Source organism: Lepidothrix coronata, unplaced genomic scaffold (genome assembly GCF_001604755.1).
Source record: "Lepidothrix coronata isolate B3197 unplaced genomic scaffold, Lepidothrix_coronata-1.0 Scaffold72, whole genome shotgun sequence".
Lineage (NCBI taxonomy): Eukaryota > Metazoa > Chordata > Aves > Passeriformes > Pipridae > Lepidothrix > Lepidothrix coronata.
Genome location: NW_016690252.1, coordinates 1384942 through 1412821, shown reverse-complemented (window position 1 = coordinate 1412821; position 27880 = coordinate 1384942). Strand labels below are relative to the sequence as shown.

At 43.4% G+C, this 27880-nt stretch overlaps 1 protein-coding gene across 2 annotated transcripts in view; it reads left to right on the top strand.

Annotated features, from left to right (window-relative positions):
• Positions 1-27880, top strand: part of DNAI1 (dynein axonemal intermediate chain 1) — a 140499-nt gene that overhangs the window by 66095 nt on the left and 46524 nt on the right. The window contains exons 13-16 of one of the 2 annotated variants that reach the window (XM_017819003.1): positions 550-797; positions 19511-19600; positions 23708-23792; positions 25660-25739. In XM_017819003.1, the coding sequence (XP_017674492.1) occupies positions 550-797; positions 19511-19600; positions 23708-23792; positions 25660-25739 (503 nt within the window). The remainder of the gene's footprint in view (positions 1-549; positions 798-19510; positions 19601-23707; positions 23793-25659; positions 25740-27880) is intronic. The other variant, XM_017819004.1, reaches the window with a different exon arrangement.

Genomic DNA, 27880 nt, shown 5'->3' with positions numbered 1-27880 from the left:
GTCAGGGCATGATAAGTAAAAAACACAAAAGAAAGATGGTCCTACTGAGAATAGGGAGAGCTAATTTTGGCGGTGCAAAGGAAAGGTGAAAGTAAATAGAAAAGAGAATGGAAAGTCTTACCAAAAAGGAGTTTCTGTGCCAAACAAGGAGATGTTGGACATCAACAGAAAATAAAGCAGTTGTGACTTGTATATTGTCCACTTAATGAGTAATGGCAATGGATATGATGCTTTACAGGTACTTTAATGAAATGCTTTTCTTTGAAAAAGCAGTGGAGACTGAAATATCAAATATTGCCAATACAGAAACTGAAATGACACTATCCTTGGTTCAACCTGTATGTCTGCAACGTTAGTGGAATCCTTAGTGGGAGTGATATATCAACGGTATAAAGGATGTTCAGATGTAGGCACACCAATGTGACCATTTGGTCCTGTGACTGATGCCCTTCCCACATAACTGTGCATTCAGGGGTTTTAGGCATAACTGGGTGCTGTCAGATTGTATGTTTCAATAGCTGGAAACTGATTTAACATCTCCTTGTTTAGATGACTTCATGAAGCAGGGCCATGGCATGGTCCTGCTCTACACCCTGAAGAACCCCTCCTTCCCAGAGTACATCTTCAGCAGCGACAGTGGCGTCATGTGCCTGGACTTCAACAGTGAGCACCCCCACCTCATAGCAGTGGGCTTCTATGATGGCAATGTGGCCATCTACAACCTGAGGAAGGAAACCTCCCAGCCCAGCTACAAGAGCAGTGCTGAGTCAGGAAAGCACTCAGGGCCAGTGTGGCAGGTAAGGCTGCTTTTCCTTTCCTCTAAATGGGCTTTAAATAGGACTGAGTTTGGGCACAGCTGGAAAAACGCTGTATGGAGAAAGGTGTTGTTTTAATATACGCATTTCTGGTTGATTATTAAGTTCTTTTTTCAAACTAATTTTGCAATATGCAGAAAAGCAAAGCAACTGCATGAATCCTTGGTTCCCAACAGAAACTAAGCATGGGAGCAAAAGTTTGCTATAAACAATTGTTTCTTAGTTTTTATTATTATAAACTACTTCTTTTTGGAGAAGAGCTGTAACATATATACCAGCATGCAATGCTATTTATGTTCCAAATAGAAAATCGCAGGGCAGCAAGTCATAAGCTGTGTATAAAACAAGTATATCAGCTCTAAAAGGGACCTGTTGGGCACAATAAATCCAGGGGCAGCTGCCTGTGGAACTGGCTGCCAGTATGATTCAGGACACACTACCTTGTAGTTGACCTTGTAATTGATCCTGAAGTACTCTAGTGAATTAAGAATTGTGATGTGCAGGTAATGCTCTTAAAGTAATGCCACTCTGGCGTCTGTCACAAAGAGCCACCAGATGGATGGTGCTGTGAAAGATCAGGGTGAATATGCTGCTACATCCAGCTAACTTTACAGTTAAGCCTACGATGTAATCTGAGCCCAGATTGAAGCACTGTAGGTTATATGTGCTTCTGATCTCATTTATAGCAGCAGAATTGTGGCAGCATCTATTTCAACATGGTCTGTATAAGCCCGTTGAGCTGCAGAGGTGTGTATTTGATTTGCCAGCCTGGGCTACAGGTGTTGCTGCTGTAACGCTGCCACCTGATTTAGGCTGGCTAACACAGTCACGTGTCAATGTCCCTTGTACTTTGGCACATGCTGTGTGTGGATTGTCCCCCAACCATGGCTTCTTATTATTGCATCTTCCAATATAAGTCCAAGAAATCAAGGGAACCTGATGGAAACTGCAGATGAATGTGGAATATGCCAAGAGCAAGACCTGTGCTTGCTATAAAGAGAGAGTTTATGCAAATGTAACATTTCAGAGAAGGCCTGAATTTTATATTTCCTGCTTGTCTGTCCAAAGCTTTTCCTCTAGCAAATAATTACATCTCTTCTTCCAGGTTAACACTGTACCCCAGCCATGGGCTGTTATTGTAATACAGTGTGTCAGGCATGCACGTACACACACGCACACACACAGAGAAAACTCCGAGCTTCTCCCACTGCCATTTAGGCTTCCAGAAAAGCCTGGCCAAATAATAAGTTCTATGTGCAGTTTTTTATGGCCTTACTGCAGCATGCTATGGGAGGTCGCAGTTGTTACTGCACACTATAGATGCCAGAATTCCATATCATTTGTGCCCCAGATGGAATTGGGAAGGACAGGGTAAGCTTAAGGGCTGTTATTAGCAGCCTCATCCCTGCAGACCAGAAGCAGGTACATTCAGGAGTGGAGGCAGCCTGTATGGGGTATTTAGAGGTAGGTTTGTGTGTGCCACTTGGCAGCAATGTGTCTCAGAAGTGAAAAAAATCATCAGGCACTCTAGGAAGATACCACTGAAAAGGACAGAAAATACATCATGGATAGGGACAGGTGTAGCTATAAGTAGACTGTAGTCCCTGCTTTTTTATTTCGCAGATTGAGTGCTAAGAATAATTATTCTGAGTTTTCTCCTGCAATAAGAAAATGCCTCTGAGCAACCTGGCCTAGTGGAAGTCATTCCTGCCCATGGCAGGGAGTTGGAACAAGATGGTCTTTAAGGTCCCTTCCAATCCAAACCGTTCTGTGATTCTGTGATTAAAGTACCAATATTTTTACTAAACTTTAGGATTTTTTACTTGCTACAAAACTTAGTGAGGAAAGTTAGTAATTAGGTGATTGTACAGCAATCCAGAGAGCTTGTACCTCTGTTGGAAGGATCTGAAATGTAAGCATTTGTCAATATCAGCCAAAATATTTAGAAAAGTTTTTGTTCCATTTGATTGGAGGAAAATCAACACAGACTATCTGTTAGGGTGAGACATTGGATTGTTATTCCTCATTCAGCATTACATGATTCTAGAAAGTGATGCCTTGTTTCTCATATTTAGCTCACCAACATCCCAACTAATCTGAAGCCTGGTCTTTGTCTAGATCCTGGACCTCACTTTTGTAGAAAAAGTGAACAAAGTAGAAAAGTAACAAAATTCTCCCAAACAATTAGCTTTTGTTCTCTGGACTGCCTGGCTTCTTCCTTTAGAAACAATACAGCCCTTTCACAATGGAAGCAAAATGGGAAGTGAGTAAAGCAGACTGACAGCTCTTTTCTTGTGCTGCTTCATCTTCAGTGACTTAGTAATATCTCAGTACATTTGCATAAAACAAAGCTGATGTAATATAGCCCATTATGAACAGCAAAACAAAATAATACGCATTTTCTAATTCTGTTACCTAAGAAAGTGTTTTTCTGCCTAATACCACTCCCTATTTTTAAAGAGTGTAACAATGGTTTCTTATGGATTCGGCAATTGTCTTCTATATTAAGTGCTACTGCATTGTGAATAATGGAAAATTCTGGCTTGTTTTAAATTACACATTTCTAATTGCTTGCTACTGATCGATGAGCATCCAAATCCAGAAGGGAATAAACACGTTCATAGACATGTGAATGTGTATGCCTGCAGTGCAGTGTGCATAATGCTGTGCATAACCTTAGGTCTTACAGCAGCACAGAACTAGAAATGGTCTCCAGGTCAATGAATTCAGGCCTCTGCCTTTGAATATAAACACCAGCTGAAAGGGAGTCACCTCCTGTGAAACTGTGTCAAAACTGTCATGTTCTGCTGGGAAAAAGCCTATGTGCTGTTAAACTAAATCCTACTTTAATCAACATAATGCTCAAATAGTCAGCAAAATTCTCACACTCCCATCATCTCTGAGTAAGCCTACAAAGCAAGTTCCTGGTCAGTGTATTTTTCTGAGCCAGTGGCTCACATCCCAGGGCTTGGCAGTGGATGTTAATGAAGGTGCCAAAGTGGAACAACTGGATTAGACTTTGGCACCCAGAGCCCACAAGAGCAGTATCCTCTGGGAAGAAATGAAACCATGCTGGGAAGGGGCTGTCAGCATGGAGCCTCTCCCCTTTCTAGCTTTGGAATTTGTTCTTACTTTCTCCTTTCTTTTTTTTAAAAAAGATTATGATTAGGGTTTATTTACAGCTGAGAAGACTCCTTTTTCTCATACCTTTCTACATTTTAGGTTTGAAGCATTTGAAAGCTGCAGCAGGTCAGAAACAGGGATTGATAACTGAAACTATCTGCAGTGTCAACATTTCTGTTGTTCAGTCTCCCTCCTAAAACACATCTTTTTTGACAAATTTGTTTTCAATCTGTGCTTCTAGTTCACTTTCACATCAAGTCAAAGGACCTTATTTCTGCTTGCTGCTGGGCTTGTACAGAGCCAGCACTGCTACAGAGGGTTAGAAATAATAATTTTTTTACTTGCTTGCCATCAGAGTTACTGACTAAATTGTCACTGCAGAGTGTTGACCCTAAGATCTGCAAAGGGAACATTTCTTTTGGCTGTGCTTAAAGCAAATCTCTGCAGTCACAGCGTGGTTTGGAATTGCTATGGGGAGATCACTGGTTAGAAAAGCACCTTTGTTCATTGTTAATTTACTGAAGCTGATTTGGCCTCCCTGAGGAGCCGATGCCATGGAGCTTCAGATGGCATCCTGAGAGAATTATTTTCTGCCTTATTTTTGTGTATGGGAAGAGAAAAGGCTGGCCACTGCTGGCTAATTCTTCACCAAATGCAACTCAGGTTAGATGTGATGCTTATGGTTTGAACAAAAAGGACAAAGCAGGATGGTAGTAGCCTGCAAACTGCAAAAGGAAACTAAAAGAAGTGTCAGCTTGCAGAATAATTTCCCAGTAGAATTTGCAGAAGTCCCATCTCAAATGTAAGCGAGGTAAAACGCACATGAAACTTGCTCGCTAGAGTTTGCCCTATAATTGTATGATCCCTTCTTCATCTCTACTTTCTATGTTCCAATCTAAGTCCCTAAGTAAGTCTACACTGAACTTTAGCAAGTTCTGAAACCACCTCAGACAGACTGAAGTCTTGTTTAGCTGATGGAGTAGATGAAAATCCCTTTAAAGTCAGCATGGCTTGCTGCTGCACACAGCTGCACAAAAAAGCCCTTTCTGGGAAGATGATCATATTTGCTGCACTTAGGAGAAAAAAAAGCATTTTGTTTGTAATCCACAGTCACACCAGCACATTGTTTCATTTCTGATGACGGGCATTCTCCTAAATCTGTCATCTGCAGTCAGACAAACAGATTTTGCAGCTTGCATTGCCTCTGAGATGTTACTGCTTCACATAATATTTTGTTTCTTTGGCTTCAGGCAAACAAATTGTTTGATGCAAAGGAAATAAAAGAAAAATATAAGACAGAAGGTTGCTATCAAGGTCAGAATAAAGATCAGCTGTCTTAGAACAGCCTCAACACCCTTCCTGTTGCCTTCACTGCTAAGAAGCACAAAACAGGTGTTTGCTGGGGGTAGTTCAGTGAAAAAATTCTCATTCAGGTCTGTGAGGGTACTGCTACTGGGTAACTCTAGAGGAGAAACAGAAATCTGGAGAAGAAAAAAAAGCAGTAGAGACCTGAAATCAAGGAGGCTGGACCCAAGATAGGGATGAGGAGCATCAGGATGTGGGCTGGCAAGTGGGAGAATGTAGCCTGAAAGGAAAATAGAACATAAACCTGATGGTGAGAATCATTTAACGCCAAACTTCTACAGTATTGCAAGACAATTGTGTGTCTCTTATAGTAGGTCAGTGCAATATTTGCTCAGGGGACCTTTCTCTTCAGCTCCAGCTTTCTACTACATTTTTCGTGCTGCCAGCCCTGCCTTGCATATCTGGCCCAGTGCAAACAGGGGAAAAAGTCTAATTAACTTCTGACATCCCAGGAATAAAAGAGGCCACTGTATCCTCACCAGAGAGGTCACTTCACTCATTCTGTGCTTGCACAGAAGTACAGAGGAGTGGGAAAGGCAGCCATGGTACAGCCAACATGCATTTGGGGTCTGGAGCTCTCAATCCGTCAGAGGCTTCCTTGCTGGAGCAGTCCTTAGCTGCAGCCCTGTTCCCTACAGTCAGTTCTGCATCCACTAACAGGAGGAGCAGGAGTTGTGCCAGTCTGCTGAGGACCTGACACCGCATTCCTTGGAGAAGCACCATGAGTCACTTAGTGGCCAACGCACCTGTCATGTCCTCAGCCTCTCCTGGAGGGAACTGGGCAGGAAGGGCTGTGCTTGGGAAGAGTTGCTATATGCTTGTGGTAGAAATCAAGGTTAACATCAGCAGCCTTCTGGTTGTCCCTTGTTAGTGGGAGAGCTCACTACAGACACACAGACACAGCCCTGCTGGAGGAAATCCTGTCTCCCACGGAGTTAAGTTTTACTGTTTTGTGGAAAGGCTCTGTGGGGTCCCAGAAATTCACACAGAAGCTTTGGGCTCATTTAGGCATGGTGGAGGTGCTGGAAATTGCAAGGCACTCCTGTGGCAGAAATGGTGGATAAAGCCTTTTGCAGCATGTTTGTATGTTGTTCAAAGAGTTTCATCATCATGGCTAGGCTTCGCGAACGAAGATTTGGGAAGGCTCTATCCACATTTGCTACAGGCACGCTGGTGGCTTATGAGGCCAATACATTTGGACACTTTTCAAACCACTCTAAGGTTCGGCAAGGTAAGTATCCAAATGTCTTTCACAATAATGAATAAAATCCTTGATCCTTTAACTTTGATGGTGTGTTTTTGAGATGGTATCTAACTGTATCTTCTGGAGATTCATTTTCTGTAACTGATTGTTTTTAAATTGTTCCTTGGATGTGGATTCTTGTGGGTTAGAAATTGTCTTGCAAAGCATCCCTCGGAGGTCATGTAATGTTTGTCTAAAAATGAGCTCTTTCTGCTTGGATGCTGTATTTCTCTCTGTACTTCATGCAGATGCTGAACCTTCTGCTCTCACTGTTCCTTCCTCAGTAGATTCTCCTCTTGTAACGTATTGCTATTCTCCCTTCTCTTCCTTTTACTTAAGATCCAAACCATCTTATTTTGGGTTTTCAGGTTGTTTATTTCTTTTCTGGTGTCTGCAAGCAAAATATAAGAAATTTTCCATGCCCTTTAGTTGCACTGATGCTAGTTTGTGGAGAAAACTTCACTTGTAAAATTTAAAAGTTCATGAAAGCCTTGGGATGTTGGAAAATGTTAGCCTAAGATTTAAAATAGCAGAGAAGTTGTAATGCATTTGTTTGGTTGCTTGGATCTTTGAATCCTGTTCTACTGCTTTATAGTGTATATAAATACACTGATGGGTCTTAATGGCTCCAATACAGCGTGAGACAACACAGTGCTGCTCTGAAGAGGATGAAATAAAGGTAAGAGAGCAATAATGGCAGAGCGAGAGAGAAGCTGAACAGAGATGGTGCAGGCAAGGTCACTTTGACACATAGGGAGATGTAGGGAGCCGGGGCTGGTGATGGCTCCCACCTTACTCCCATCCCTGGGGCCATGGGGAGCTGCCATAGCTTGATGTAGTGCCCAGGACTCTCAGCATCCAACAGGACCCAGGGCTGCCTTTCCCAATCCCTGCTGATCCTGTGGTGATGAGAACCTTCTGTCAGATGCTGTCTCTGTTTTAGCACCATCAGATAACTTGGGAGTTTGGATGTCAACCTGCCTGCTGTATGTGTCTGGTTTTCCTGCACATGGAGCAGGAAACTTCTTATTTTGTCTGTAAATTGGAAATTTTGCTCTGTGAGCACAGTCAGAATTGAAACCAAGAGCTGTGAATTGCAGCTGGTCAAATAGCCCTGAGCTTTGTTGGCCTCTGGCACCCGTCATTCAGCTGCGTGTTGTGTCTGACATGGGAACATGGCTCCTAATGGGACAGACAGGTGACAATCTAATGCCTGGTTCCTCTCTCCTTGGCTGTTGGCATGCCAGACTAATAAATACACTGGGAAGTGCTGCGAGAGGAATAAGCAAGCAGATTCCTGTTGCAACACTGTGCGAAGCAGAGCATCCGAATCCCAGCAGGAAGCAAACAAACTGAAAGGAGGGCCAGCCTTATCCAGTGCTGTTTATAACTGAGCTCTACTTCCTTCAGATAAATCTGAGTCTCTGAAGCATGTGATGCACAAGCCTCAGGCTGGGCCTTTGCCCTGCATCAGTGGCGCTCCCATGATCATGCTCTCCGCTTACTGATGGGTCCCTCCCAATATCACCAAATGTGGTCTTTAGTAGGAGAGGTTTTGCTATCCTTTTTCTGTGCCCCAAATTTGTGGATGATCTGTGAACATGCTGATGCAGTGGGCCTGACTCTCTGCTCCTCTCTGCTGATCTTGCACCCTTGAGTTCCTTGATGCTCAAGACATGGTACCTGAAGCTCTGAGTCCCAGGAAGATGCTATCAAGGTGGAGAGCATTTGATCTAAGTGTAGGAGAGCAGTATTTTTCAGAACAGGAGTGTCTGTGGGACTAACTAAGATGTGGGAGTTTCTTTTAGAGTGTTTCCTTGTTGCTGGTAAACTCATCTAGCTCTTTTCCATCAGCTATCAGGAAGCTTTTAAGGACTTTGGAGAAGAAAACTTCAGGAATGCTTGTAGTAAAATTTGCAAGTAGCCATCTGCTGCTAGAAGAGAAGAATTCATAAATTTATTGGATAGAAAGTTCCTAGCATTGTCTGTAGCAAATTCCACCAGATAGGCCTGGAATTTGCTGGTACCCGTGAACAAAGTCATCATCCAGTCTCATGCCTATGATGACAGTCTGCAGCTGAGGGCTGCTTCTGGAGCATCCAGGCAATGCTGGGCTGTGTCTTCTGTTCCAGGAGGTTTTGAGAAGGTTTTGGTTGTCATAGCATTGCTGAGGGAATTCATCCTCCTGCATCTCTGCTTGGTGAGATATGGTCCTGCCAAGCTGACTACTTTGGTTGCTGCCTAAGTTTTTGGTAGATGAAGCACCTGCCTTTGTTTCAGTGCCAGTCTGCAGTTACCAAACCTGTCACCCATCCTTGCCCTTCAAACTGACATATCTATTGTCACAAACATACAGTAGGTAAAGTAAGGAGACATCTGAGTAAATCCCTGCTGCTGCTACAGGTAGGATAGGATGGCAGGGAGTACCTTAGGTCAGAGTTGCTCATTAAGGATATAAGAGAAATGCAGGAAGCCCAAACTGACTGAAAGGCATTGGAATCTTTGAACATTTGATATTCACCAGATTTCTAAATAATTTCCTCTCTAAGGCAAACAGTTCAGCCAAGTATTTAACTGTTACTGGTTTACCTTTAGAAAGAGTTATTCTTTGCAGACCTTACCTCTGCAGTGGCTTCTGTCATGGGAGCAAGTTTACTTCCTAACTACATTGAGCTGATCCATTCTATCTTCTTGCATGGTAAAATGTCAACAACTTTTTCTAAAAAGGATAGAATAGCCCTCAGAACCCTCCTTTGCTTAGCAGCTCCCTTATCTGCAGATTACTGTCATAGCTGAAACATTTGCATTTAAAAGAAAACACAGATTTTAAGATAAAACATTTTTCAATGAATTTATTTTTACGTAACAACTAATTTTCATATATCTCTCTCCATCAGCTTTTACTCACACTGAAAAGACTTGTTTGCTATACAGAGTAGCCTCATCTATTGCAGTGAATGAAGTAGTCACAGTGTGATTGAACATGACATGCAGTAAACATGTGAGAGGTGAGACTGAATTTAAAATCAGACTAAACCTTCCCTTCTGGAAGTGGTGAGCTGTTTGTGAATCACAGAAATGAGAAGCAGCAGAGGCTTTGAGAGTGTCCTTTTCTTCCACTCATGCTATCACAGATGTTGTGTTATCACTCCTGAAGTGCATTTTTCAAAGTGACACTGGGCAGTCCAGCTGTCTTCACCTGTATTGACAGACTAGAGCCATTGCCTACTGTGTCTTATGTAGTACACACCTCTTAATGCATGAGAAAAGGATTTCTTCACCCTCCAGCAGTATCACTTTGCTGATTCCCACACCAGTCTCTGATCCTTTTCTGCACTACTGTCACTTAGCCATAAATTCCCTAATTTCTACATGTTTATATGCTTTCTTCTTCCTGTCTATGTCCCTCTCCCCTTGTCTTTATCACATTTCACCTATTATTTTCAGATTCTGTTCCAGTTTGTTGAGATAACTTTGAAACCTGATCCTAGCAGAATCCTCTGTTTCTCAGCTCTACCATCTGCAAACATTCTATGTATTTTGCAATTCACTATGCTACTTACTAATGAAAATATTGTATAGAACTGAACCTAGGATATTCCCTTGTGGGACCATCTAGAAATGTTCCCCCAAGTGGTCAAGAAATCACTGACTAAACTCCTGGAAATTCATATTAAAGCACTCATCCAATTAATAGTAAATCCTTATATTGCTTCTGAAAACATCACAGGGAGTATGCCAGAATCCTTACAAAATTAAAGGTAAAACACATCTAGTCCTTCCTTTAGGCCTGTTACCCTGAAAAGGAAGGAAATACATTCTGTTTGACCAGGTCGTTTTTGATGAACCCATGTGCATTGTTCCTTATCTTCTTATGCTGTACATATGTATGGATGACTTAATACTTTGTTCTGGCTCTCGAAGTTCAGCATTAGGCTGACTCATCCACAGTCCTTTAACCTATCCTTTGAGACAGGTTTTGTTTTCTGGGATTTCCTAGGGGCTTTTTTTCCCTATCCTACAGGACCTCTTCTCTCTTTTAGTTTTCATAGGTAATTGCAGTGAAATTCAGAGATTGCTTCAGCTGCTCCCTTAAGCACCCTAGGCTGAATTTCATCAGGCCTTACAGAATCAGATATATCTGCCTGAGCTCCTTAAAGTTAATTTTTTTAAATGTCTCATTACAATTTATCCTTTTATATGGCACTGAAAGAAGGAAGGTGTTAATAGCTGTTTTACTTATGGTTTGTTATGGGACCTGCCTTCCTTTATCCAATAGAGTCTGAGAGGAAGAGGCTCAGATGAACCTTTTTGGAATATCTGATTTTGCCTCCATGCAAGCTTCAGCCTCCTGAGCTGAAAAGTCACTTTTCTGTCGAAAGAGCCTCCAACTGTCTCTCCATGCAGGTGTCTCAGGCAGTGGCAGAAAGGTGATAGTGTCCCCCAACTCACGAGGGTTGCTTTTCACTGTGAAGTTCCTGGATGTGCAAAAACTCATGAGTCTGACAGTGGCAACTGAGCTTTTAGCAGGCTTGTTTCTTCTTGTGTGGGGTCTCCTCTTTAGCTGTGGCTTGACTGACTGCATTTTTACCAGCACTGTTTCTAGACCTCGGGGGTGTGGATGTGAACAGGGACTAAGCTTTTGCAGCAGGGCTTCTGAGAAAAAAAAGTAGGGACTAATGTCTTCTAGGACGATGTTAACCAAAGCTCTTTACATTTTATATTTTGTTTTATTACTTTTGAGATTTTCATTCTTACTGCTTACTCTTCCACAGCAGAAATGCTGCCTGATTCCCAGTGTAATAGACAGGAATGGCAAAAAACAGAGATACAGACCAGCAATCTCTTTTGCTGAGCATGCACCACACAGCAGGAGCACTTTGTGCTGTACCCTGCTGTGCTGGCTCCAAGATGGGCATGCTGGTCACTCCGTGGTCCTGGTCCCCCTCACTGAAGGACCAGCTGGGCATCCCTGCCTGCCTGCCTGTGTTTATCTTTGACAGGAAGTCCAGACCTGCACATAGCCAGAGCACAGCCAAAACTTCTCCTGCCCCAGTGGTATCTTATGCTCAAAGTGCACTTAGGATGCAGGAGCTGCTTTTCCACCAAGTATAGACTTAGCCAAAGAGATTGACTGGGCTACTTTGATCTTTGACCAGGCTTCACTGAGTTATCACAGCTCTTTAAAATCTTTGTTATTACCTTCAGACAAAGTGAGTCATCTGGATTTAGCTCACTCTTTGCCTTTATCCCAACTAACCATGGTGAGGAGTGAAGCTTTCTGTCTTCCTTTCTCCCACCTCCACACTGGAAAACTTGTCCTGCTGTCCACGTTGGCACTGGGGAGGGACTCCAGACACTGCCCTGTTCCTCACCTCTAAAACTTAATCTGCCTGTCTCTTGAAGTATAAAAACTGATGCTGGAGTTACTTTGCCTGTGAGTGAAGTACCCTGTGCTTTCTAGGTGAGCAAGTGAATAATTTTGGGGAGTCTCTTGTGACTGACTGCAGGAGAGTAGCCTTGCTTCTTGCATATACTCTTCAAAGTGCCTGGGCTTGGCTTTGCTTGTGGTGGCTGGCACAGGATCCTCTGGGAAGTGTCAGGCCCACTTACGGTGCCAGGCTGGGGCACATGATAAGCAGTAAAGGAAGAATAGCTAGCAATGTCCTTGATGGAAGGCATCTGGGGACTTTGTTGTAGATGCACTACTTTGTCTCACCAATGAGGAGGAATAAACTATTTGCTCCAGCAAAACAAAAAGTCAGCAGACTCAGGATAAGCTGAGTGTCCAAGGAGACTTTCACAGCAACAGATCCCTTGGCAAACAGCAGAGACAAGTTACACAGGGAGGAGAATAAACAAAAAAATGGTCATTTGTCATTGGCAGGAGGAGAATGTGAAAGATTTCTTCTCTGCTGGTAATGACTTGATGTTTCTAGATGCTGTTTTGCTGAAAGTTGTTGTCAGGAGCCAACAAGAAACACATTTGGAGGTGACAGAGGAAAGAAATGAGAACTGTGTTTTAGCTCAAATCAGAAACCGCTGTAAGGGAGTCCAGGAGAATATTTGCACCAGAGCACAGGGGAAATCAGACTGGCTCCAGTAGATATGATCTATGGAACAATTTATTGTAGATCAGCACTTCAGGATGAGCCTTCAGCATGATGCTGAGACAGGCTAAAAGACAGGATAGCTGCAAAATGGAGAAAGTCTCCAATATACAGACCAAAGGTGCCAACAGCTGGAATAATGTGTTTGGTTTTGGATGGGTATTCCTGGTTGGAGTTTGATCTGTCTATCTCTGTCTCTGCAAGAACCCGCACAGTGTTCATCTGTCACCTGGTGACCTGGGTTACTGTGCGATGGATGCAGCCAAACGGCATCCATGAGAGCCTGTGCCCTTGCTAAATCACAGCACATGTTCAGCTCTTCTACCTTGAGAGAGCCCCAGAGCTCTGCTGGCACTTTGCTTTGGCCCAGGCTTGTGCACACAGACATGGGAAATGTGGTTTGGACAGTGGGTTTGTGTCGGTGCTTTGCTGCCAGGGCAGGCACATCTAGAGCGAGCTGAGAGCCAATTCCCTTGCTGTGTTTGCTTCCTTGATCCAGAAGCAGATGTTTGCCAGTGGGAAGCCTTGAGTAAAAGTCTTCAGCCAGTATGAATGTAAGGAGAATTGTCCAAATCCCACTGTTTACTGTGTGTGCCCAAGGCAGGGGGAAAACAAGGTGGCTGGGAGAGGCTGGAGGGCTGGAAAGCACTTGTGGTCCTGTGGTGCACAGCTGGACTTCTACAAGAGACCTACATGGCTCTGTTCAGCTAAGGAAGCAGGGGGGTGAATTCTCTGAGTTGCTGGGCTGGGCAGAATGGCAAGGTCTCTGAGAGGGCCTGTGCAGCCACATCAGCTCAGCGCTGACTTACAAAGTAATGCTTCAGGCACAGAACAAAGATGTGTATCTAACCCTGAGTACTAGAGAAAAGCACAAAGCTAAGTTAATGACGAGTAAGTGGATGTTGCAAATGAGCTGTGATTATCCTGGGTCATGAAAGGGAAGGAGAAAATATTTGGGAAGTATATTAGAAGTTAAGGGAGTGAAGAATATAAGCTCATTACTAAAGCAAGCTTTCAGCTAGTATTGAGTGTTATGAATAAGGATGAAATATTTGATGTTGTACTGTTTAATCTTACACTAAGTGTCTGAGACTGGCTGCCTAGTGTGATTAATGTAACAAAAGGATAAAAGCACAGGTCAGAGTAGGGAAAGAGCATGTTAAAAAATATTTAGATGAGACATGTTCTTGCTCATCAGCAAGATCAGCTTAAACATACCCTGGAGTACTTAAAGAAGTAGCCAGAGCAATTTCAGACCATTACATGTATTTCAGAATGGTTTTGGTCTACATCCATCCTTCATTTTAAACAGAGGCTGGTGTTTATGTGCAAGTCCATTTACAGATCTGAACCGAGTGAGTACCTCGAGTCAGAGGCAGGGTTGGGGTGTGCTCTGGGGCATGGATGAGGGATAGCATCACTCTGCTGTCCCATAAGGGCCCCCACACATTCATATACCTGTGACATGGGCAGACTGAAATAGGATAGTCTGCTGTCCTCAATCTCAAAGCACTTTTCGGTGATGCTGTAGAGCCAATGTCTGGCAAAAAGTTTTCTGTAGGTGCTTTCCTCAAAGTTACTGTCCTTGCATGCAGGAGGGTCAGTGGCATGGGCAGAGTACCAGAGCCCAGAAAGCAGTGTCTGAATTTCACCTAGGCTAGAGGGATCCAAAGCCAGCCACAGGGACAGCCAAAGCGTGGATGATAGCACAGCAGTGCATTGGGCTGCACTCTGGCTTGTAGGACAAGCATGGCCAGGGAAAGGAGGAAAGATCTCAAAGGGCTGGAAGGAATGAAAAAATATCTGGAGGAAAATGATTGGGTTGGACCCAGAGAATTACTGACCAGGCAGACCAATTTTGAAGACTGGAAAAGCGTTTGAATAAATGGCAATGCTGTTTGTAAATGTCTAGATAATAAGGTGATTCAGAGAAGCCAACATGCATTTGTCCAGAATAAATTGTCAAGCCAGTATAATTTCTTTTCTTTCCTTTGTTTCAGAGAAATGAGAAGAGAGAGGCAGTCAAGATTATCACCTCTATCCATCTTGACTTGACTAAAGCTTTTGATCCAGGTTCAGACAGTGACATACTTGTAACCAAAATAGAGAAATATAAATTAGGTAAAATCACCATAAAGAGGCAGCTCTGGTGGCTCAGGCAGTGTGCTCAAAGAGCAGTTATACAGAGCTCGCTGTCAGACTCTGAAGGTGCTTCAAGTGAGACCCTCCAGCTGTCAGTTCTGATCTTTTTTTTGATCAATACTTTCATAAACCACTCCAATTACAGAATAGGGAAACCCCTTTGGAAGGACAAGGCACTTTTCAGGACATGATTATGTTCAAAATTATCTTTATAAATTGGAAGAGATTCCCAAAATCAATGTGATGAAATTCAATAAAGACAGGAACAAATACTGCATTTAGAAAGGGGAAATTAAATGAACAGATATGAAAGAAGAGATGGCAGCTTAGGCAGGGTGCCTAAAAGGAAGAGTATAGCAGATCACTGCCAGGGGCCAGCAATGCAATGCTGTTACACAAAGATATGTATCATTTTGATTAATTAGCAAGAATATAAGATAGAGGAGGTTGTAACTTCTGCCTCAAGGTGGCCCTGTACTATGTGTTTGCAGCTACAGAGAGAAGGACTGAAGGGAAAGAACAGGAATGGGGAAAGCTTGGGTCCTGAAGGCAGGACCCAGGAGCAATTGGTTTGAGTTGGAGTGGAAAAAAAAGGAGAAAGGAACAGTGACACAACAGCCTTTTCTTGCCCATTTGAAGACTGTTATAAAAAGGAGAATAAACTGTTGTTCTTTGTGTCCACTGGGGAGATGGTAAGGAGTAGTTGGCTTGACTCTTGGTAAAGGAAATCTCCTGTATCAGGGCAGTTAAGCACTGATGCATCTACAGGGAGGTTGTTGAGTGCCTGTTGTTGGAGGCTTGTGAGAGCAGCCTGTGTGAATTGTCACCAATGGCAGGAGAGTGTCTGATCTTGCCTCAGAGCAGAATAGAAATGCTTCTGGGGTCCCTCCAAACCCTGCATTGCCATGATGGCTTTGCCTAGGAGTGTACTGATTGCCAGATTGGCACTGGAAGGAGTTTGTCCCCAGGTGATATTGGCAGGGAGTTTCCTCAGCAGCCCAAGGAGTTGTTTGCCTGGCAAAGTCATCTGAGCATCTTACTTAGCCAGTTCATATAAGTGTGACCCGGGGATTTGATAATGCCTTTGTCTTTCCTCTTCTCTACCTATAGCAGATTTTATTATTTTCTTTTTCGGGCATGGGATAAGTAAAATGCTCTTATTTTGTGTAGGGTAGGTGTCAGCAGGGCCGTGGTACTGCAATGCTAACAAAAGGTTCCTTGAATGATAATTAATAGAAAGGGAAGGAATTGCTCATCAGTCAATGTGCACGTGTTGCATGTGGCACCTCACACTTGAGTTTTGGCAAGCCAAGGGTGAGCCAGGGGGATCTGTGTTTGCAGTAGCTGATGTCACCTCACAGAACTGCAGGCAGAGCCTGCACCATGCTCAGATCAGCCTCCTGGCCCCTGTGGTTTTGACCAATTGCATTGTGTCAGCGCAAGAAACTAACAGCCTGTGTGCCGTGAAAACTGATCAAGCATTACTTCTTTCATAGGAATGACATCAGAAACATAGGAGCGTTCAAATCAGATTGGATAAATGGTCTAATCTCCTGCTGCACAGGAGTCATTACCACCTGCCATAGATAAAAATGATAGTATTTTCTTGCTAGAAATGAATGGATTATGGCCCTGCTAACCTGCTGTACATAGTAACGAACATGCCGGTCTTAATATCTATTAATAAATCAGGTTTTGAATAATCTCAACTTCTTTAGAAATAAACAGGCTTTAAGAAATGAAAAGTGGTAGGTTCTTCTAACAGCAATGAGTTTCACGCACAGATTTTGCGCTACAAAAATAGTCAGGTTAAAGATTACACTGTAAAAATGGCAGCCAGATACTTGCTTTTGTTACAGATGTCATCATGATCAGGGACAGAAAATGCTTGCTGCTTTGTGTTTGCTTGTCTCTTCATTGCTGTTTGCATTCACTTTCATTTTTCAGGTGGTTCTTTACTCTTACTGTATCATAATTGAACTTTTGCTTTAAATCATTTCACACAGCCCAAATCCTGGTTTGATTACCACATGCTTCAGGGAAGAATTAACTTCTTGGCACTACACAGTTTCCTAGTTCTCTCCTCAAGTGCTCCACCCCGCACAGCGTGGATGCTGCTCATGACAGGAGGTTGTGCCATGTTGACAGGCCTCTGGGAGCAGAGAAAAGGCCAGTTCTGAGCAGATGCCCGATTTGATTGCAGTATCATGAGGGCTAATTACTCTAATAAGCATTTATGGGATTCAGAGATCAGGAGGAAAAAGATCACAAACACTATTAAGGTGTCAGAGGTGTTGAAAGAAAATTGAAAGTATTAAGTGCAAATTTCTCTTTTCTGAAATTCAAGCTAACATCACTGGGAGCTGCTGATAGTCGTCTGAGGGCAGAGCCTGATGCCCCTGAGGGACTGTTTTCAAGCTGTCCACAATATGTACCTAACTCAGCTACTGTTGACTGCTCTGAATGTACTAGCAAAAGTAGCCCGAGCAAGTCAACCTACTTACACTCTGGGGCTGGTGAATCCAGTCAGCTGTGGGTCAAGAGAAGTAGACGAGACACCTAACTGAGTACCAACAGTAGACAACTTGAATAGGTCTCCATCAGAGAGAGGGTATTTGGAGTGGGCAAACCCAGGGGAAAACCTCTTTGCTTGGGGAATGCTGAAAAGAGTTGGATTGGGAAACCCCCCCATGAGCTCATGATAGCACTTGTGTTGTTGGTCACCTCCAGATGAGGTTCCTGCAACACACTATGTTCGTATAGACATGAGGACTCAGTTGTGTATGAACAGGGTGATGGGGGTGGACTACGGCTGCTGAACCTTCATCCATGTATTTTTCACTGATGTGATGGGCTGGGAAGCGTGACTCTTTTTCCCAAATATTTGGGTAAGTTAGCTGACAAGAAAGAATATGAGTTAGAGTCGAGCTATGTTGGACATACAAAAACATCTTATTGTCAGACAGTTTTAAAGTGACATTTTTAAAATCTCTGACTGAAAAAATGACCCTTTTTCTGTGCCCAGTATGAGGCATGTTGGGCATGTTTTTGTAACCAGTCCCCCTGAGCTCTGCGTTTCTCACTTTGAATTAAAGCTCCTCACTACGCCAACCCCTTCATCTGAGGCAGCCGCTGGTGTCTGTCACTGTCAGCAGTAGCTCATGATCCAAGGGAGATATTCCTGGAATAGATATAGCCAGCATATTTTGTGCACAATGGCCAGCCTTGGCAATCACTGTGCTGTTGAACCTGTCTTTTCATCATTAACCATTGTATTCTGGGCCATATTGAATTATGCCTTCCCTTTAATGCCAGATAGCAGAAGTGGTTCCACATGGAGATTTACAATTTCACCTGTGCAAGGATGTTCAAAGGTATAGGCCATCCAAGGCTCTTCAGTTGTATCTTGCAGGCATGAAACTGCATTTTGATATATTCTCAAATGGATTCCTTTTAAGTTTTATTTTTCCTTCCTCAGAATAGTGTGTAATAGCTAGGAAACCTTTTCTCTAGAGGGTTAACTACTCGTTGCTGAGTCTCTTGCTGAATTTTCATGCTCTACAGAACTTAACAGTATAAACAATTTTACTAAAGAGAATTAACAGGTTTTCCCAAGGAACTGTCATAGGAATACCCAATCTGTGTAATTGAAGTATTGAGAATACTACTTGTTTTCTGGAATAGGTACCAGATAAATAGATGGTCATGGATATAGTATTTGGTAAGCTCTAGGATAATCATGCCCATTTATCATGTTTATGGGATGATGTTTAGGGAACTTTATCTACTGGATTGTTTGGACAGGAACAGATATACCTTTGAAAAGCTCAGCAGAACCTTCTGAAGTGCTTGTCCCCATCCTGAACTGACAGATGCCCACAGGAGTGTGTGCTGACAGACCCAGTGACAAGTCATCCTTTTCCCCTCATTCTGATTGAATTCCCAGATCTGAAAATCGAGCATTCTTAATGCTTTTGGTCTAACTGAAATATCTCTTCTAAACTGTAAGCCATTTATCTGAGTTCTAATGTCTCCTGCTGAACTGTCACAGTCAAAAGGCAAATTTCCTTACCAGGCAGACAGAAGGTGTAGGGAGGATTTCAATGTTAATGGAGATGTTTTCATCTCCCTGAAGCAAAAGTTCCCCAAGGACCCGTGTCGCACATTGCTTGCAAGGGCTTGTCTGTGCCCCACGTAGGAACAGAAAGCTAATTTGAGGTTGGTTGTCTGGCTGAAGGGTAACCATATGGCGCTGCACTTGGAGTAATTAGTCAAATGTGAAGGAGTTAGTTTTTGCAGTGCCTGGAGACCTTTCTGTGGCAGTGGTCATAGTGTTTGGAGGTGTCTTGGGGGTCTCTGGGATGGTGTTGTGCCACAGTGCAAGGTGCTAGTGAGTAGCTCAGACATCCCACAAGGGCCGTCCTTGATGGCATTGATCCAGTCACTGCTGGGGGAGATGGCCATGAATAGATGCAGAGTCTCTAAGTGAGGGGCTTTACCCCCTTGCTGGAGCATCCGAAAGGAAAGTGAGTGACAACACTAAGCTGAAACTGCCTGTGGAGGTAAGTGTTCATACCTACCATGCACTCTGGGTTGGAAATCATGTGTTCTTTAGGAAGGATTTCAGAAGACCCTGCTGAGGGCATGGGACTCTATCCTGCTGAGTGCCCGGTGCTGACTGGAACTGTCTTTTTGTTTCTTCTTGTTTTAAGGTCAAGTGGCAGAAGGATGACATGGACAACAATTCAAACTTCTTCTCTGTCTCCTCAGATGGAAGGATTGTTTCTTGGACTTTAGTTAAGGTAAACAGTGGGTGGCAATTCTTTTTTCTAGTCAGTCAAGTTATAATCAATTGCCCTCAAAATGTAGTGATTTATTGATCACTTTCTTCTTTTGGAGTACATGTGTTGATAGAAAGATACCATTAATGTCCCAAAATGACTCTTAGATTTGGGTCTCTGAATCTCAACATGTGGGTTTTTTTCTGTTAGGTATTTCATTTTACATTTGAAGATTTAAAATATTTTACTAAAAAATAATTGAATTGCCCTAAACATCAGTCTGAAGCAGCTGGCCCATTATTCCCTAGGAGGAAAAGAAATTTCTTTACATCCTTGGATGCTCATTTTTCCATGTTATACCAAGCTATCAAGGCTTGCGTGTTCTGAAATTTTTAGGCCTTGCTGCCATGGCAGGATTCATGTCTAGCATTATATGTTAATCTTACTGTCATGTTCACTTCAGGAGCAGGAACCTCTTCTAATGAACAGGGTAGGCACATGCAGAGGGCACAGATTTTGAAGTTATTTTTCATAGACTCCTGCAGGTTCACACATGCAGTTTCAGAATTAAAAATCCCTTCTTCAGGTGCGTCCCAAGTCCTTCTCCCAAGAGAGCTGTCAGAGGTCTCTAGAAAAGGACAGGCCAACAGTGTCCCAGCACTCAGCTCCCAACACTTTATCCCTTGAATAGAAATGCCCAAAAGATTTGTTTTGAGGTGGGCAATACATGCCTACGGCCAAACACATCCAGTTGAGGCTACTTGGCAGATTATACTTATCAGCTGAGCCCCAGTAACTGAATGTGCTCAGCATGGAGTTACCTTAGGAGGCGGGAAACACCGAGTGAAGCCTCTTCAGAGAAATGCTGCAACTGGGGCAACCTAAGAGTCTACAGATGGACTCTGTTAGCAACTCACCTGCTAGAGGGAATATTTCTGTGATTCACCGGTGCTTAACCATGTTCCCACATCATAAACTATGTTTTTTCTGTCCCTTGTGCATGTAGATATTCCTTCCTAAACATCCTTGGCGTGACTTCTAAGATCTGTATCCACTTAGCATGATGTCATTTCTGCTTATTCTTTGCATCACTGTAATAAACTTGGCCATACACATGTGAAAAGCACCATTTTAAGATTTTTTGTTTTTTAAGTGAAGTTACCTCTGAAATTGTCAGAGCTGGTATGTACCTAGTAGGCAGGGGTGGGAAAGAGCAAAATTTTAGGTGCTGTCTGCATTTTTTTTTTTTTTTGGACAGAGATTCAACAGGGAAAGCAAAAAACAGAATGAAAAAGGTGTTTTGTTACAGTCTGTGGTTTTGTATCCAGCAAGGGGAAATGGACAATCTGCTTGAATTCCAGTTTTACAAAAGAGCTATCCCTGGGTTTTATTTAGAATAAAATTGAAGATACTCCAGAGGTCTTCTATTCTGCAAATCCATAGTGCAAATAGGCAATAAATGAAAGAGTGCTTCGTTAATCTTTTTGACAGGACTATCCAGAAATAAAGCTTCTTCAAACACTGATAGCTGTTTGACACTTCCAAAGCTGAGAGCACAAAGTGAATGAATTCATTCTTACTTCCAGCTAAATATTTGGCAAGCCACAGTCAAGATTTGGGTAGAAGAGTTGTCAAATACTAGCCAGGAACAGTTGATCTACCTTGACTGTTGCGGTTGTCTCTGTTAAAAATGATCACAAGCACTGTGGACAAACTTCGTGGAACAGCACATGAACTGTTTTGACTTGTCTTTGGGTCATCATAAAGGTGTAAAACATCAAGGAAGGATGAAGGACTTCTGCAGCTGGATGACTTTTGGGTGCACATGTTGCCTATCAAAAAGGAGAGATATCAGAGCCACTTCAAGGAATTGTTTGGGATTCAGCATGGCATTGCTTCTCAGGCTGATGCTCAGCAATCCCAGGTTTGATTAGTAGTCATAGTTCATCCTCCCTATGTGACCTGGAGCTAAATTACTGAACAGCTCTGGGCCTCCTTAATTACTTGAGGCTAATAACAACTAAAGGAAAAAAAGCAGCTGCAAGGCCTGATTCACTAATGCTTACAAAGTGTTCTACAATTATTAGGCAGAAGCAACATATTATTGCTCAGTATTCCTGGAAGGCCAAACTGTCAGCAGTTTGTTTACCCAGAGGAATCTGCGAATAGCTCTAGTGACAAATAGCCCCGGGAGCAGATGCATTTTTCAGGCTGTGAAACTGTTTAAAAGATAAAAGCAGCACGACTGGGAAATCTGCACAAGTAAGATCCTTTGTGGAGGAGAGGGGCTACAGAAGCTGTCCATGGGGTCTTTGGCCTGGTGGAGGGGCTGGAAGTCACCTTCAGAGGAAGGCTGCAGAAAAGTGTGTGCTAGAAAGAATGTCTCCTGTTGTTTGCCTTTCTACCAGAACACAGAGATAGTGTGTTAGCACATCTCTGGGCCTGCCATACTGGGTATATCAACATGATCAGCTGTAGGCAGCTTCAGAGCTGACTCGCAGCCATCAGCCATGGTTCAGACAGACCACGTGCTTTCTGGAGACCAGGCATAGCAGAGGCAAGTGCCTGCTCAACATGTCCTGACTGCACTCCCAACAGCCCACCAGCACTATTTGGATGTGCAGGGGAATATGTTCTGCTCCTGGTTGCTCTGGGTACTGCACTTTCCAGTTCTAGCTCAAATACACCAGCGTATATGGCCTCTTTCTTAACATCTCTCCTGCCTTTACCGACTGAATTTTACTTGTTGTAACCCACATGCTACAAGAAGAGCCACTAAGTTAGAACTCTGCAGGAGTCTGTCATGCTTCTTGCTGCTCTCTCAGCAGAGAGAACAATTTACTGCCATCATTAGGCCAGGGCACATGGGTGTGCAGCAGTGAGAATTAGTGAGAAGGAAGTACATTACTTTATGGGTTTTGACCTTTCTTGAACCTTCCGTAAATTTGTACCCCCAGAATACAATGAAAATGCCTTATAGAACATTGTCCTCTGTGAACTGCAGTAATGAATGCAGATGCTCACAAGGTCTTCTCCCACGTTTCTCAACATGGAATTCCCTGGGATTGACTTTGCCAGGCAGAATCTTGTTTTCTACCCGAGTCCTGCTCTGGGCTTAGAGAAGCTTCAACTACAGCTTAATTCACTGAGCTAAGAAGTTATGTTTTGTTCTCATAGTGCTCCAGTGGGAAATCTGCAGATTCATTATAACATCCAGTCTCCACAGCCCACACTGCTCACTAATCTTTAGTTCTTTGTTCTTTTTATCACAGAATCAGAGAATCACAGGATGGTTGGGGTTGGAAGAGACCTCTGGAGCCCCAGGGTATTCCTATATTCACAACCAACTCCATTCTGTAGTGGTATTTTAACTCCCAAAGCTAGTCTAAGAGTGTATCTGCCACTCTGGTAGTTTCCTCATATTCACCACTATTGTGTCTATTTCCATCTGTCTTCTGTCTCCCACCTTGACTATAAACTCTTCAGGACACAGACTTTTGTCCCTCTTCATACACCACCTTGCACAGCAGTGCAGTGGCTGGTGATGAGAGTGCTCTTTAGAGCTCTGTTGAGAACAGCAACATGGGGCACTTTTCCCTTGGGGAAGCTGCTTGTGTGTTGTTATTTGAATTTCAGAGCCCATGAAGTTGTGAGTACTGGGAGCTGAGGCTTCTCTGGGGATAAGAGGAAGATGTTAAGAAGCAAAGACTGGCAAGGTGTTTAGTTACTATCCATTAGTATGGGGTTTAGTGTGGGGTTTAGTTAGCTCCACGAGAATATGAAATACCAATCTTGAACCACACAGGGTGACTTAAGTAAACACAGTGATTTTCTGACGATGTCAACCTCCGCTAAAGAACATTGACCCTGAAACCCAAAGTTTTCCAGGTCAGCAGCACGTGTTGAGGTAATTTACCAGTGTCTCTCAGTCCTCCTGCACCAAAGCATCAGTTTCCTGAAGGTGTTGTGTAAAGCAGAATGTTAGCAAGTTGCCAAATGTGAAACATTAAGCAACTTTTGGACAGCTTTTTAAAATTCCTCCATAAAATTTGCCATTCCAAAGTACTGAATGTCTCTGTATTGTTGCTGCAAAGCGTGTTATTCATGTGGAATCTCCTCTGCCTGCAGAATGAGCTGGTTCATATGGATGTCATCAAGCTGTCAGGAGAGGGAACGATGCAGGGGCCAGAGGGGCTGCAGCTGCAAACACTTGGTAAGAGCCCAAGTCCTTGCCATGCTGATTAATTACTGACACAAAGCCTCTAATCAGTCATTCTGGGAAATTAAATTTGGGAGCAGAGTGTTGAGATGGAAAGGAGCTGAAGGAGGGTTACGCCTCCTTGCTTTCATCATGTCGTAGGGCAAAGTCTGGCTGGAGCAATGGCCACTAATTGAGTCACATTTTGCTGGTTACATATTGTCTCTACTTGCATAAAATGAAGAACTGAACATTAATTCAAAAAATGTCGATTTCACTGGAATATCTCTGTGTGAATAAGGCACAGGCATTACCTGTATATGTCAAAATTAAAGTCAGTTTGTTCCTGCCAGACATTAATCTGGACTGGCAAAATCAAGATGAAAAACAACCTTTGCTCTTTTCTGAGTGCACAGCTCACCCAGCCAGTGTTGGGATGTGCCTCATCAGATATTAGCTCTTTAAAAGCACAGCATCTGTTCTGATCTACTATGTTAGGCTCCCTCCAGAGACAGTGGAGTCAGTGCAGTCCTTCTAGGCTGAATATTCTCATCCTGACCATCCTGTGTTACAGACAGGATGGGATGAGTCAGCTCTGGAGGTCCTGGATTACACAAGAGAATCCTTAAAGGGGGGAATCTTATCATCCTTCTGCACCTGCTTTTGGCTGAGAAGATGGGAGTTGTGTTTGGAGGCTGCCCTTACTCTGCATTTAAAAATTGCTATGTTTCTAGGCTGGTAACTGCTGAACAGTTTGTTAGTGAGAAGGTTTGCAGCACCATATAGGTTGCAAAAGACCAGCTAAAGCAGTACACTGCAGAACTCTCGGGGGCTTTGGGATTATTTGTTAGTGTTACTGGGAAATGGATTTTCAAACACTTGTCTTGAATATTTAGCAATCTATTTAAATGTTAAAAGTTCAGAGGGTATTAGAGGATCGAAATTATCTTAACAATTCCTTTGATAACTACATTTTGTTAATATTAAAGACATAATGTTTAAGACAGCTGCAGAAAGTTCTCTGTAACTATGTGCTTCTGAGCCTTGTCTGCTTGTCCCTGTTTCTCATCTGGTGGTTGCTGTGGGTGTCCCTGTGTCCCTGGTGGTCGACAGCCTCAAGTTGCTCTGGCACTCAGCAAACATCTCATCTCCTGCTCAAGAATCCCGCTGAAGTTTTCTTTCACCAGCATGTGAATTGGCTTTCTTGGATGATGACGCATCTGCCTCTGGAGCAGAAGCCTCAAAGTTTCAATGAGTCACATCCTGTTGTGGTTGACACCTGTTTTAACACAGTTCACAATGTTGCCCAATTCAGGGCTTCCGACATTAATAAGATCCTCTGTGCCTAGCAGAGGCTTTCTTCCCAAATCACATCCTTTGCTATTGGCTTTACTGAAGTGAGCCTGCTAAATGGATTCAGAGTTAAGGACAAAAAGAGCACAGGGAGGTCTGATGTGGTGATTCCCCTCTGGGCTCTTTTATGCATGGGAAGCCATTTATATTTTTGTGGATACTAAAGGAACAGAAAATATCTCTTCTTTCCCGATAGGAGGGAGGCCTGATCCACAAATGCTTGCATTTGTACCAGGCATTTTTAATGCTTACCAAAATGAATCCCAGTCTAAACTGTTCTTCCAGTTCCCTTCCAGTTCTTTCAGTTCCCTTTTCCCTGTCTCCATCTTGGCTTTTCAAATTTCAGGTCTTGGGGACAGGCACAGCTTGGAAAGTGCTAGCAGAGGGGTGACTTTGATTTCTTCTGGGAGCTTCTGGCTAATAAATCACTTCTGAAAACACAGGCAGTGTGTGTTTACCATAGGCAGGGAGCATGTCCGGGCCAGCTGAACCACTTCTCTGTCTGACAGACCTTTTTTTCTGTTAACAGGTTGCGGGACATCGTTTGATTTTCACAAAAAGATAGACTATTTGTTTCTCGTTGGTACTGAAGAGGGAAAGATCTATAAGGTAGGAATGATTCTTTATTCTTTGTTTTACACCCTCTGACCCATATGTGTCTTTCAGGTTCATAATCTGAACTGTTTGCTCAGGTGGTAACAAAGCACAACTTTAGAGCCTAGTCCTGCCCTGAGATGCCTGTGGTGAGCCTGAGACCAGCACAGCGCCACAGAGGGTCACAGGGAGCTCTCTGCAAAGGCCCAATTAAGACCCTATTTTGCAGAAACATTTTTCATGCAAACTGCATCCCAGAAAATGCTTTGTGGATTGCAGCTGTGCAAGGGAAATGCTAAGTATGATCAGAGCAGAAGTTAAAAGGCATTGATCCTCTGTCATCATGGTTACAGGGAAATGGCAGGAAAAATATCAGAGCATTTCCTTTGTAGTCCTGTTATCCCATGAGCAGTGAGGCTAATGAAGCCATATTTCCTATGGATTAATGTCCTGCAGCCTTTCCCTTCCACAATTACACAGAATCATAGAATCATTTAGGTTGGAAAAGACATCCAGTCCCACTTTCTCCTTGCTCTATCTCCAGTTCATTGCCACCCACACAAACCTTTCTCTTCCTGATCACCCCATGCCGTCCTCAGCCCAGTGATTCCACCTCCACACTATAATCCTTGGTTCCTGCAAACACTGCTGGCTACCTCCCCTCCAGTGCCCTCCTGCAGCGTGATGCCTTGGTGCCCAGCTCCAGCTGGGAGCTGTCAGCCAGCCAGCTCCAACCATGTGGTGAGGGCAGCAGCCAAGCTGTGCTTGCCCTTTCCACACTGGGGCCACTGCCCAGGTGTTTGTACTCTGTGACCATCCCTTTTCATAGAACGTGTAGGACCTTAATATTGCCAAGTCCCACATGCAGCCAGTTTTGCCTTAAATTGCCAGCAAGGTCAAAGGTTGTTTGTGAGGATAGGTGAGCAGACAGGACCCAGATGTCATGTTTTCTTGAGAAATCAATTTAAATATAGGAAGTTTTGAGTTCTGCTGTATTTAGCCTTGGAAATAAAGCCAATAGCCTCTTACTCATACAACTGTTTTTTGCACAGCATTCCTCTGAGCTGGCTATTAAATCTGTAGCCATAGCCCTTAAAGTGTAGGTGGTGGACCATCAGCAGGAGGCTGACATGCAGAGCAGATGCGTCCAGCCATCCCTAGAGGATGATGTAAACTCCTTCCTTGTATCTCACCTGGAAAAGGAACAGGAAACAGAATAAGAACCTAAAGGAAATAATATTCTGAAATCAGTATTTAGGCAAGTTGTACTTAACAAATATGTGTCCCTTCCAGAGGGATGATGCTGGTTGAAATCTCTCCCTTTGCCAGATAGTATCTAGGGAGGATTTCTGAGTAGCGATCACTTGCTTTGGACAAGATGGGTGCAGAAAGGAGGTGGGAGGAGTGGAGGGGGTGCTGAGCTGTTGGGCAGTGGGCACTGAGGTAGGTGCAATGGCTTTTTGTTGATGCTTTCAGGATACAAAGCATCTGTACAGTCATGGGCAGATGTTCTGAGTTGACTGGTCACCCACGGGACTTGGTACCCTGGGTATTGTACTCTAAATTGATGGGTACTGCTGTACTAGTACTGCTGTACTAGACTATGGTCTAGTCCTGATCAAAAGGCAGTAGGAAACCATGTTTTAAGTTCCACTGTGTTGTAAGTGATGGGTGTTGGTGAGTTTGGCAGTGGATGTCAGTGTGAGGGGAGGGCTACCAGTTACCCTTCAGGAGAAATGTTCAGGCTGGTATCCTGGTTGGGTTCCATAGGAAAGGAAATTCCTCATGGAGGAGCACTGGATAGGAAGAGAATTTGGCAGCATTTACCTTGAAAAAGTTGTAGGTATTTCTGCCTTGAATGATCTTCAGTGAAACAAGAGCTAGGGTGACATTTTAAAATAAGAAGTGATCTCAGCCATGAAGCCCTGCAGATATTTTAACCACTTATTGGATGGACAAATGCAGAGAGATACTGTTACAAAGGATCCTCCCTTTCACAACGTTCTTGCACTGGTGAGCCTTAGTGAAAAGTGGGACCACTCTCACATTGTGCAACACTGCCCTATAAAACTCTGGTCTTCCTATGGGCAGGAAGAGCCAATCTTCCATCAGATTGTAGGAGTTAACACTGGGAAGAGAAATCTTGTGTCTAGCAC